General features: G+C 45.5%; 1 protein-coding gene across 3 annotated transcripts in view; it reads left to right on the top strand.

Annotated features, from left to right (window-relative positions):
* RALGPS1 (Ral GEF with PH domain and SH3 binding motif 1) overlaps positions 1–12,314 on the top strand; it is a 228,681-nt gene extending 216,367 nt beyond the window's left edge. For all 3 annotated transcript variants that reach the window (XM_090022095.1, XM_090022096.1, XM_090022097.1), the window contains 6 exons: positions 1,946–2,026; positions 4,819–4,924; positions 5,877–5,969; positions 6,125–6,230; positions 7,310–7,401; positions 7,946–12,314. In XM_090022095.1, the coding sequence (XP_089878221.1) occupies positions 1,946–2,026; positions 4,819–4,924; positions 5,877–5,969; positions 6,125–6,230; positions 7,310–7,401; positions 7,946–7,975 (508 nt within the window). In that variant the 3' untranslated portion in view covers positions 7,976–12,314. The remainder of the gene's footprint in view (positions 1–1,945; positions 2,027–4,818; positions 4,925–5,876; positions 5,970–6,124; positions 6,231–7,309; positions 7,402–7,945) is intronic.
* The last annotated feature ends 941 nt before the right edge of the window (positions 12,315–13,255 follow it).

The raw sequence follows: 13,255 nt of genomic DNA, 5'->3' as shown, positions 1-13,255 counted from the left end.
CATTTTAGGTGAATGAAGGGAAAAAGGTTTCCAGTTTTTTAGTATATCGAATAAACTGAAAAATCAATTATTTGCACAGCTCTCCTGGTGAAGCTGCATTACTACAGAGTTACGGGTAACGTATCTACTAGGGCTTCCAATGAGTGTGACTTGTCATTGCTGCAAGTAGCCTCGGCTATAAACTAGCCACTTCAGTGCAGTGCAGAATACAAAACCCAGCAGTCTAGACAGGCTTCTGCTTGGTGAACTATGAGTGAACTCCCAAAATGACTACTGTAGATGCAGATGAGTCTCAGGTATTTATATCAGTACAGGGCAGCAGTGCATGCGTGCGTGTGTGCAAGAAGGATCCCTAGCATGTGCCTTCCAAGGCCGACTGTATTGCACCACACCTATAAAATAGCAGACTTCGTTTTACTGTTTATTCCATTTTCTTTAAACTGTCCTATAAAAATTTACATTATTCTCAAAAATCTCCATGAGAAGAACATGAAAGATTGGAATTAAGGTCTCCTTTGTGTATTTAACTTGCCCTTTGTGTAACTGACTTGTATAACCAGCTGTAGGGTTAATTCTTAGAAGGACAATGTTCCTCTAGTTATACACGCCCAGTTTTCTGTTGAATGGGGCTCATGGTTGGCTTAATAAGAGGAAGCGTCCTAGGTGTTTATACTACAGTGATGCAGACCACAGGGAACGTGCATTTGACATGACAAATCTCCTCTGTCGTGGCTTAAAAGAGCTTAGAACCTTCACGTTCTGCAGATCGTAAGCTCAGCTAAGGAAATGTCGTTCCTAAATTTGAAAGAGCTTGGGCTTCTGCCGAAACCTTTTGCCTTCTGCCTGGGTGCTGTGCTTTTAGAAGTAATCTCAACCGTGGATTAACATGCAGTTATAGGAGGAAGGTAATATCAGAACCCAGACAGACACAAAATGTTGTGATCACAAGTGACTGAAATGATGCCAAACATATTAAATATCCCAACAGGATATTTAATATTGATTTAAATCCTAGTCATAAATGTTAATGTGTATATATATATTTTTTTAAACAACAAACCTTATAATCAGAGCTCATGTGTGCTCCTGAGCTGATTTGGAGTTGCTTGCTTTCAGTACAGATGGTACAGGAGCACTGAATACAAGGAACCAGTTTCCAGCTCTCAGATAAGATGTTGCAGGAAGTCTGGGTTGTTTCCTGGTTTATGCTAGATACAGAAGCTAAAATGACTAAATCCCTTGACCACTTGGTGCCCAGTCATTTCAGAACTCTTGCAAGATATCCTCCCCCAAGTTTATAATGCTTTTCAGGCAGAAGCAGTAAGGGTCCCCAGTTATACATTTCATACGTGTCCAAAGTACTCCTTATGAACTGCCACCTCACTAGGTATCACTGAGCTATACCATTTCAAGGATGGCATATAGTCACATAGCAGCTGAGGTGTCCTAAATAACATAACTGTGACATATACCTGTATATGTCTCGTTGCTTATATCATTACAAAAATGAAATATAAAGGAACACATGGATAACACAGAGCAGTCTGGGATGGTAGCTTCTTAGACATAAAAGCAGAAATACGTCCAGGTAAAAGGAAATGTACAGTCTGAGCAATGGACAACAGCTTTACAAACTTGTTGGCACGGAATTATTTTCCATTCTTAAATGTCAGCTGCATCTGCCATGTTAAATCCCAGCCTGCGTCTGACTCTGTTGGTCCATTCACATAGATTTGCTCCCATAAACACATTCTGAACTTACAGATGGGGGAAATAATGTGCTTCTTTTTTTAAATTGAAGATATGCAACTGAAATGTTTTCCGTTCCCGAGGTGTGCTGCTGTCCATAGAGCATTGTTCCCTCTGTCTGTGTCACATGCGACTTTGGTGGTGCTTTCCATAGCGTTGTTATTAGAAAAGAACTCACGTTTGAATTTCCGCGCAGGGGTCGGCTGTACGCCACGCTGGGGCCCAACTGGCGGGTACCGATTCGGAGTTCTCCGCGAAGTCGAAGCTGTGTCTACAGGTACAGCTGGGTGGCGGGTCTGTTTGTTTGCGTGCAGTCATGAATTCTCATTTGTATCTTTGTGTTTTCCTTCAGGAAACCAAATACAACTTCTCTTTAAAACTGTCATTGTGCGATTGTGGCAACCCTCAGAGGTCTATTTTTCCCTTTCATTTCTGCACAAAGATTCTGGTAATGCTAATAGGAGTCATATCTTCTTATCTAGGGGAAGGAAGGGAGTTTAGGTGCTAAAACTAATACATATGTCCAGCTTCCATGCTGCAGAACCTGAATGGTTAGGGCTTTTCATGCTATTTCTTCAGCAGGTTTGCCATGAAAATTGGATGCTCTTTTTGCTGAATTTAGCTTTTAGAAAATCATTAATTGCAGAGAGTAATTAAAAGGGTGGGTTTTTGACCCTTTGCTGTCACTATTTCTGATTTAAACTAGAAATACTAATTCCATATTGTCTGGTAAAGTCAGAGAGATTGTAGGCATATCATGCTAATTTTGTACAGGTTTGGCCTCTGGTAGGAGGTATGAAACTAATGCAAAGCAATATGCTAGATGCGCTGTCCCAGCGCCTCTTCATCAATGATGGTTTCCACATGGTGGGTATCTCACAAGTGATTTTTTGATGTCCTCCGTTATAAAGTGAATGTTGCACTTATTTTACAATGCAGCAGGTCAGACTAGATTTCTTTGTTTCCACAATTTATAGTGCCAAAACCACAAGTTTTGTAAGTGCTTCTGTTACCCTGAGTTGTATGGTCCAAGAAGCAAGAGAAATAAAATAGCAAAATGGTAAAATATTGCTTCCATGGAAACAGGTTCAGGCCCTTGAATTTTTGGGGGGAAAAATGCTCCACTTACAGTTTAAAGTGACAAAGTGCAAAGTTAGAGCAAGTGCATTGTAATTCTCCCCAAAATGAGCTATTTGAGGGGAGCGGGGCTAGGGGCACTGCCCATATGTCCAGCTCACAAAAGCTTATCCTTATATATATAATTTACTGGCAGTTATCTAGACAGTGCAGATCTACCCTGCCATCTGCTCAGCTTTGCCAGAAGCCAGAATCTTTTTTTGCATTCTGTCAGGATAAAGTTACAAAATCCGTGTTGTCCCATGAACTTCTGAAATACGTTAGCTTCACTGTTTACTCACTGTGTTCATTCACTCACCATTTCCTGTGTTTCCAGTGGTTGGTGCTAGCATCTGACTTTGCAGAAGCAGCCCACAAAAACTGAGCATCGCTTTTCCAGGCTTAAATCACCGCAGCCTGACACTGTGGATAATTAGTTGAATCTGTGCCAAGTGGGTAGAAAATGCTACCGGATCATGTTTTAAAACTGTTTTGCAAGGCTGTGAAGAATCAGTCCCACTGTGTAGGGCTCTGTATGCTTCAAAATCCACAGCTGAAGTAGTTGTGTTTCACGGTGGCTAAGTAAACTAGCTGATATAGTATCTCATGGAGTCTAATCCCATATGGTTTAATAGGCAGAGCTGGTAGCAGTGCCTGTAATTAAGGTTGCCCAACAGTTCTCATTACAGGTGTTTTCAGTTGTTTAGAACTTTCCCAAAATTACAGCATTTGAGCAGAAATTTTCCATACCAAATGCATGCCTCTGGCTGACTATTTTTAATTTTCACCCAAAGCAGTTCAGCCATTTTCCAGAACATTATCTGCTTATGTTCCAAAAACTCTACTTTGAAAACTATAAGTTTTGGAGCTGTCCCTGTGAAACTGCCTGGTTTTGGCCTACATACAAAACTTTTAAAAAGTCATGATTCACATGGGTTCAGAAGAAAAGTCTGATTTAAGCAACTTAAAACTCTGATGATTCTGCCTTCATTGGGCATGCTGCAGCCTCCGATAGCTCCTGCATGTGCTCAGACAGAGCATACTGCTGATCCATAGTGTGACTGAGCCTGTACCAGCTGTGGGGGCAGAACAAAATATTCCTGGTAGTGTCTGTCTGCTCCCAGCTCCTCTGGGCTGAGGTGGGGCTGGGTGCTGGAACTAAGAGCAAAGGAGCCTGCTTCTCCTGTGCTTCTCTTCTATCAGTGGCTCCCCAAATCTGGCACCCAGGCAGCATGACATTGGAGGCTGGCTGCTTTGAAGAGAGGGAAGACAAAGATTAAGCTAGGGCCTGGGGACTGGAGGCTAGAACTGGCTGGACAAGCAGAGTGCAACTGGGAGCCAGGGGGAATGGGGCAAACAGATCAGGGGCAGTGCTGGAAGGAAACTGGAACCAAGAGCCAGTATGAAAGGTGGAGAAAATAAACCTGGCAAGGAACTGAGGGGCAGAATGAGGACTGGGACTGGCTGTGCAGGGAGAGGTTGAGACAAGCAGCGGAGAGATGATGGTGGAGAAACTGAGACTGGAGCAGGAGATGGCAGCTGGGAAGTGGTTGTGGGAAAGGCCAACACATATTGGTGAACTGCTGTATAGTATTGCTGGAACAGAACTGCATGGGCTGGGTGTTTGTGTCCCCACATGCAAGTGTACATGAGTGTGCTATGCACAGTAACAGTACGATCCCGAGCTTCAGGTCTTCTGGGTAAATGTTCCCTGTTTCTGGATTGATTACCATGTGCCTGTAGCTCAGCATAGCATGGCGCTTCCAGGGTTTCTCCAGGCTTCTGCAGTACACCGCCAGTTTTAGACGTACTGGTTCTGGTTGTTTAGATATTTCTGAAAAGCAGGTGTCCCCAAACCAAGTTGTTGGATGATGCTGTGTACACCAGCCAGTGCCAGGGAAAACAACTTATTCTGCTGTCTGCTCACCTCGGTGCATGCCATGTGTGTCTCAGCCCAACAGGAGCCTGCAGCTGCGTGATAGGGACGTCCACAGGAGTCATTACCATGGAAGGGCCATTGAAGAGGAAAACATTGCTGAAAGAAGGCAAGAAACCTACTGTAAGTTGGACCTTCACAGTGATCCTACATTGATAACGGCTGTGCTGGCTCCAGACTGCAGTGCTGGGCCAGGTCAGGCAGCACAGTAAATTTTCTCCAGGAAGCAGGCCACTATGTTGTTTCTCTGCTCTGCTGCAAAACCACTTGCTGTTCAAGAGTGAGAGCCAGATTTTTTCCCCTTCCCCCAGTGCTTGCTGTGCAGCTGGTCTCTCTGAGAGGCTGGTAGTGACACTGCTGGGCCAGGACACAAGGGCCAGAGGCCAGCAGCTCTCTGTAACATCAGCTGGCTAGGGCTTGTTAGCATCCATGGCTATAGGATCCTTCTCCTTGGTGGGGACCAAGGGCTTGTGTCTCAGTGAAGCAGGACAGACTGGCTCTCAGGAGGCTCATGGAGGACCCCAGGGATCTGGCCCTCTCCACCCAAGCACTCAGGCCCTTCACATGCCTAAATTCAAGGGACTCTTCCCTGGTCCTTGTTTGTGGGGAGCAGGAGAAAATAATGCAGTGGAAACTAAGCAGACTCCAGTCTTAGAAGTTTTCAGATTGCCTTGGATGCTTACAGGGTTTTGTGTGCAACACTCAGGGCTACGCCTAGGTCTGAAGAACTGTAGAATAGCTGCATGATAAATTAAATTGGTCAGACTGCAGAAGGCATCAGCTGTGTCCAGGTGAGGGCAGCACAGCACCCTGCTCTGAAATGATCAGTCCAGGGATTTCTGTCAAAAGACAGCTGGACAGTCTGGGTTTTCTTTGCTCCTTCAGGCAGTCTTACAACCACCAACATGGAGGGAACAATGCTGAAGTACTCGGGCAGAGACTCAGGCCCTAGCAGTCTCCACCCCAAAACTCCTGCCCTTTGTATAGGCAATCCTGCTGGTGCTTCATAGTTTGCTGACATTCAGAGCATCTAAGCACACTAATACTTCCTCCCATTTCCTCCTTCCTTATTCAGCTCTCCTCATGGACTAGATACTGGGTTACACTCTCAGGATCAACCCTTCTTTACTTCGGAGCAAAGTCATTAAGAGGCACAGAAAGAAAACATGTAAGTAAAGAAACACAAAATTTGTTCTAGGGAGTACTACTAGGAGTGTGCATTTGAGCAGACATGGTTGTCCCCAGCTGGCATATCGACCTGCAGTCCACCCAGTGCCTAACTGCACAACTGCTAATTCCATCACTTTTGTCTGCCTCTTCCAGTATAAATCTACCCCTGGTAAAAAAGTCTCTATTGTGGGCTGGATGGTGGCACTGCCTGATGATCCTGAACACCCGGATATTTTCCAGCTCAACAACCCTGATAAAGGTAGTGCTCTGTGATGTCCCTTCTGTGCGTTACACACTAGTGGCAGGGATTGGAGCAATAGCTTTTGATGCACTTTTAGTTTACAGTATTTGCAATATGCCACACTGGAAAATAAAGAAGCAGATATTCAAAGGGAGACACAAGGGTGCTCTGGTGAGGTCCTGTTGATGGTGCAGAAATGACTTGCCGGCATGAAGCCACAGCATGTCACTGCTGCCAGCATTGCCCATTCTCTGCAGGTCTGTAGTTTTCATGTGGTTCTTCAGTAAGTCACCCACCAAGAGAGGCTTACATGACCTCTGAATCAGCAGTTCCCAAAGGTGGAGTGGTGTCCCTGCAGGTAGTTGTGAAGGTATGAATGGGGTCATGAGCCCCATTGTGGCTCTTGTTCCCTCAGGCCCACAGTTACCCCCAGTGTATGCAGTTAACAGAGGGCAGGGCTTTACTGCCCCTCAGCTGCTCTGTGGTGTCTGCCCCGTGCCTCCCCACTGCTACTCAGCTGGGGCAGCTCATGCCTGAGTGAAGCAGGGCTAAATCTCCAGAGTCTGAATCCCCTGACCTGTTCTGCTTGCGTGCAGCATAAAGGGAGTGGATTCTGTCTCTGACTTGCAGAGGAGCTTTGGGGAGGAGCAGTGCAGATGACTGACAAAACTGATAAAGGCCTGTCAAAGGAGATGGGTTCACAAACAATGGGTGCATCCCCGAAAACAGCCCAGATGGTGGGCCTGGATGCACTGGGGAAGTGAAACCAGGCACCCCATGAATTAGGTCAGACTGGATGCCCAGACTGGTGTCTTTGATTATACCTCAGTTTTATGTGGCCCCACTATCCATGTGTTCATCAAGTGTGTTGCATGTCCCTGCTCTCCCACCTCTCACCCAGAGGCTGTTGGGCACACGCTCCCCCGGGCCCGCCTTATCTCAAGGGCTTGCTGTGGAAACTAGGAGTTCCAGGCATTTGAGACCCAGATGGATGCATTTACTTAAACTCTTGTCTTCTGTGCTGACAGGTTATAATTTAGTGAAAGTGCACATCTGTCAGTCACAAACTTAGGGTTCTGATTTCTTTAATTTTGTAGGCAATGTTTACAAGTTTCAGACTGGTTCAAGGTTTCATGCAATACTGTGGCACAAGCATTTGGATGATGCCTGCAAAAGCAACAGGCCTCAGGTAAAGCTATTAATATCTGTTTTCCGCCCTGTCTCTCTCTCTCCCAAGTTCCAGGAAGCCCCTGCCCATGGGGGTGCCTCCCTCCAGCCCATGTGTGAGCCTTGTGGCTGCACAAAGAGGCACATCAAGTTATTTTCACAACAGTTCATCTTGCTCATTGACCAAAGTGGGACAAGTGAGATTCCACATTCTGGGACATCTGCAGAAATCTCTGGCAGGGGTGAGTTTCTGCCAGTCTGGCTATGAGCTGTGGTGGTTGAGGTGTGATGTGAGGCCTCCCTTGCTTCCCCACACTGAGCACAGCAACTCCTTAGTGTGCACTGAACAAGGAGGGTCACCTGAGAGCCTGGGGCTCCTTCCCAGGTTGTAGGGCAGTGCCCTGTGCCTATGTTGCAGGTCAGCCCCAAGCAGAGCTGGTTCTGGGGTCAGTCATGCTGTCAGCACCTGGCAGTACATGCAACGTGGAGTAGGTTGACACCATTTCTCATTGTCATGAGCAGGGCCTGGAGTCCTCCACTGCTGACTGACTTGGATTCTCTTCCAGGTACCTGCCAACCTTATGTCATTCGAGTAACTCACTCTAGTCTGTTGTGCGACGTCAAGTGCCAAACTGCAGGAGGGGATGGTCGTTCTGTGAGGTGGCGGCAGTCCCTGAAGTGAGCCAGCTGCCCGTTCTGCACTTTCCTATGTAACTTGAAAGGGATTTGGACACAGCTTTTACAAGCAGAGGAAGTGAATGTTGTCCTTAGGACCAGATATAGTCTCATGCACTGAACAGAAGTAGAGTTTAGACAGACTGAAGATAAGTCCTGATCTGAGGACCCTCAAGCCCTTGACTTTAACCCTGTGGTCACAGACTGCCCTGGACTAATGTTTGACCACAGACTGTGCATCACATCTTCTGCCTATTCTTTTTTTAGACTGTTCTTTTTATTGTTGAGCTGCTTTATGTGACTGAAGAACATTTAGCCCATGTTGGGTTTCCAATTCTTTCTAATGCACAAAACGATTGACAGTGTTAACTTGCTGCAAAGTGTCAGTTAGAATAGAACATTGTGAAACAACATTTTTATAACCTAAGTGCACTGAGTTGCTTGGCAATGTGGCTGCCTCAAATTTTGTATCAAATCTCTGGACGATTCTGCTGTTCACATTTGACCTATTTGGGAAATGTGTATTTTGGCACAGGATAATTGACTAAACCTAGTGTTTCTTTTGTTTGATTGTGCTGCTTTTAAGTATAATTTTGAGGAATGCCCAGACAAGTGATGGGTCCACTGCTATTTAAATTCACTTTGTGTTGAAGCCTTTCCTGGGCTTTCTTACTAGTGCTGTAATTGCCTGCAGATGTGTTTTGCTTCCTTTTATTCTGGTGCTGTTCATCTGAGGTCTCTAGTTCCATGGATGCAGCAGTTCAAGTCTTCTGAATTGCATGGTACTAAGCATCCCCCGGGGGATGCCCCCCATCTCCACACTGACACTGCATGCCTGCATCAGTGGCATGCAGAACCCAGGCAGTGGTACCTGTTGTCGTGAAGCCCTCTGGTCTTCTGAAGGGATGATGGAGATGAGAGCAAAGCAGGGCAGAGGGACACTGAAGCAGCTGCCAGGGTGTGGAGTCCCCCAAGCCAGTGTCCTGAAAAGAGAAAGCAAACTGAAATTCTCAAGAACCTTCTTTCCTAGAAAAACCCTCCTCACGTCAGGGCTTTCCCTGCATGTGCCCGGACACTCGCCTGCTGGTCAGAGCCTTCTGCTGTTTCCATTTAGAGCTCAGCCCGTTTTCCAACACTTGCCATTTCTGCTGCAGGAAGTAAGTGTTCAGGCCGTGCTGGACAGGGACCAAGGTAAAAGTCATTGCACAAATCCTCCATCCTGCACTTGACTGGGCTTTCAAATGTTCCTGATCCCTGGTGCCCTGCAGCTCCCCATGCACGGGCTGAGATTGTGAGTTGGGTGGGAGAATCCTGAAAGCCACCATCATCACCTTGTATGATGATAGTGGGCAATCAGAGGTAATCCTGGGTGAACAAAGCCCAGTGTTAGAACAAATGCTGTGTCATGGGGTTACTCTACTGATATCACACAATCATGATTTTTGGGCAGCTTTTATTTTAGATGTGCTTCTCTTACAAAAATCGTATTTATAATGTTGAATTTCATGATGTCTATTGACTATAAAGTATTATTTTGTTTTAACCAACAGCATTATCATCCTGAGAATTAAACATACCTGACCAGCTTTTGAAGAAAAGCGGCTCCTAGTAGCTCCTGTGTGGACAGATAGGATGGGTGTAAGGACTCGCACAGATCTGGGCATAAGTAATCTATGAGGCTTCAAGAGATGCCAGAGCTGGAGGAGTGGCAAAAACAGTAGTTTTTTGCCATTTCAGAAACTTCCTGTAAGAGGGAGCTGTTAACCCAGCAGCTGCTGTCCACCCAAGAGTAGGGCTGCCGACAAAGTAAGCTCTAACAGAAGATTTTAAGGAAGACGAGGGTGAGGCCCTGTCCCCAGCGTGTCACTGCTTATGGACCATTTGTGAATTATTCTCCTAGACAAGGATGTTTGGATGGCTGCAGTGAGCTACACATTAGAACTGTTCGTGGGAGCGTGGGCATTGCTAGACAGCGAACGTGTAGCAGAATATATTTGTTACAGGGCGTGCGCTTACGTATCAGACGTATCTAAGAAATCAGCAGCGTTCTGTGACTGCACTGTTATCATGTTTAGTTCTGTCTTAAGCCCAGAACCTTAAGACTAGGGACAGAAATTACACACAAACCAGTGTAAGTGATCGGAAACCAGTTCAGATCTGTAACACAGCAGAAGTTCAGTGCGCATAAGCCTCTTTCAAAATGGCTGAAACTGGTTTAAGATAAACCTGGATGGATGTAGCATCAGACTTAATTGATTTAGGTTAAATCGGTTTATTGACCTTCTGTCCCAGATCCCCTCCAGATTCAGGTTAACTCACTGTCTGCCAGCATCCCAGGTTGCTTTGCACCTTCCCAGCAAACCCCACCTTGCAGGGTGGGTGGGCTAGCCTTGGCCCAATCTGTTTGCTTCAGTCCAGCAGGGAGGTGTGCTTTAGCGCCCCCCAGCTTCTGGCCTGGGCCACAGCAGCATGTGGCTGCATTTCCAGAATCCAAAGTGAATGTCTGTTCACTTGCTTATCAGTTCGACCTGTGTAGGTTAGGCTAACCTGCAAAGGTTCATTCTATTCCATCCCAGGCTTCTTGACTGTCTGTACTTAGCCTAAAAATCCTCACCCTTCACTAACTCACCACCCACTAGTAAAGCAAAGCTGTCCATGACCCTGACCTGTCCTTGCATTGCTGGAATTAAGTCAGATCCAGAACGTACTGCTACATGGAGTTTGGTGGCTACTTCTCAACTGTGTTTAAATATACAGTACCTCTTCCCTTTTGCATAGTAAACATGGGTCTTAACTATCCTAAAGGATATCGTTTTGCTAAAGGCTTTTGGAGCTTCTGGGAGTACAGTGAGGAGAGGTCCACCCAGTACAATGTCTTTGGAAGGTGGGTTATAAAGAACCAAACTGTTATCTTGAATAAATAGCCATTCAGTGGTCAGAGGCAATGAAAGCTGCTTGTGACATAATGCAGAACTCAAAGAGGGACCGATAAATGCATAGCCAGCAGTCAACTCCTACAAGACTGGTACTTCCAGGCTGCCTAATAAACGAGTGTGTAGAAGGATGAGGACAGCATACGTGTAGATAAACTCTCCCCTCAGGCAGCCAGGATTAAAATACACATTACCCATAGCAACAAAATGTGCAAACAGGAGTTGCAACATTAGCTTTTTGAAGCCAGCAAATTCTAATGGCTCAGCATGAGTTCAGAAACCAGCTTGCACAGAAGGGATATTATATTAATGCATGGATGAGACCCTAACAGCTAAACCTACCCTGTCCCAATCTTTTAGCCTAATGTAGGCAATGCCCCAGTGCAGGTTCCTGGTTCACAAACAATACAGAAATCCTTGCCGTAAGCATCTGACACATGCCCAAGTGCCACACTGAAAAGAGACCAGTTTGGTCACTGTTAGGGCGTTCAGAGAGGACATGCCTTGCAGGGCACTGTGACCATTGTGATGTGGCTGCCTGCTGTCTGATGAGGTAAAAAGGTTCACAGTGGCATAATACTACAGGAATGTTAATGGTAGCCTGTCCAGGCTCAAATGAATTCTTATTAAATATAAATAAAGCATTAGTGCTATAATTAGCTACTGTTTTTTTCTTTTTAGTGCTCAGTATCTGGCACCCTTACTGTGAATTGAAAGCTGCCGCTGAAGTAATAGGCATTGGTACTGATTAAAATATCACCTCTGTGAAAGGGTATCACAAACCAGGCAAGTGGCATCAATCAAACAAGGAAGCTGCAGAAGTTGTGCAGAAAATGGACCTTGGTAGCCATTTTTGAGGTTGAATACGTTCAGATGGAAAATATATATAGGCAATATTATTTATTAATTTATTAGTGTGTGTACTTTAAAGTAATTTAGTGCCAAAATGCGTGTTTTCTGAATAGCACTCAATTGAGGCATAGGCAGTAGTTTTCAATTATGATCTATTTGTCACAATACATAGTAAATCAATTTCTATATTTCAGTTTGTTTCGTGTGAAACCTGTTGCACTATTTTTGGCCGTATTTTCCAGCAGCCCACTGCATGCCATTTGTGTACGGACTATTTCTATAATTCTTGTGAATTGTCTCACCCATAATAACCACTGAACTTTTAACCCTTGTGTGGGAGTCTTTAGGTTTTTGGCAAAGTATTTTGTTACCTCAGTCTTGTATCAAGTTGCTGTATTTTTCAGCTTGTTACATTGATAATGATTGTTTCACTAATTAAATACTTTAATGTAAAAAAAAAAAAAAAAAAAGGTTGTTTACTTTGATGGACAGATGCATTTGGTTGTGAACTGGACTCTAAACCACACATGCAAAGTATTTGCATCATTAACAATAAATTGTGTTGACAGCAGAAATTAAGGACACAGAAGGAACTGGACCATCTCAGGTCATGCGCATCCATCTGCTGTGTTTGTGATTAAACAATAACATCGTTGGCCAGCAGACTCAAAGGTGAGTAAAGCATGGTCACTTTTAAATCAGATATGACAAGAACAGAATGTTTGGCCCAGGAAGCAAGTCCTTCCAAACTTGCTAAGGGGGACTGACCACAAGATGAACATGAGCCTGCAATGCGATGCTGCAGCTAGTAAAGCGACCAAAACGCTGGCTTGCATCCAGAGGTGCTTCTCAAGCAAATCCCGAGATGTCTTTCTCCCCTTGTACTCGGCCTTGGTGAGGCCGCAGCTGGAGTACTGCGTCCAGTTTTGGGCTCCACAATTCAAAAAGGATGTGGAGAAGCTTGAGAGAGTCCAGAGGAGAGCCACGCGCATGGTCAGAGGTCAGGAAAACAGACCTTACGATGACAGGCTGAGAGCCACGGGACTCTTTAGCCTGGAAAAGCGCAGGCTTAGGGGTGATCTGATGGCCACCTATAAGTTTATCAGGGGTGACCACCAGGATCTGGGGGAACGTCTGTTCACCAGAGCGCCCCAAGGGATGACGAGGTCGAACGGTCACAAACTCCTGCAAGACCGTTTCAGGCTGGACATAAGGAAGAATTTCTTTACTGTCTGAGCCCCCAAGGTCTGGAGCAGCCTGCCATCAGAGGTGGTTCAAGCACCTACATTTGAACACCTTCAAGAGCAAATTGGATGCTTATCTTGCTGGGATCCTATGACCCCAGCTGACTTCCTGCCCTTCGGGCAGGGGGCTGGACTCGATCTTCCAAGGTCCCTTCCAGCCCAAATGTCTATG

This window comes from Crocodylus siamensis, chromosome 11 (genome assembly GCF_052110815.1).
Source record: "Crocodylus siamensis isolate JL-2025a chromosome 11, ASM5211081v1, whole genome shotgun sequence".
Classification (NCBI taxonomy): Eukaryota; Metazoa; Chordata; order Crocodylia; family Crocodylidae; genus Crocodylus; species Crocodylus siamensis.
Note: the sequence above shows the minus strand (reverse complement) of the source record. Positions and strands in the feature narration are given on the sequence as shown.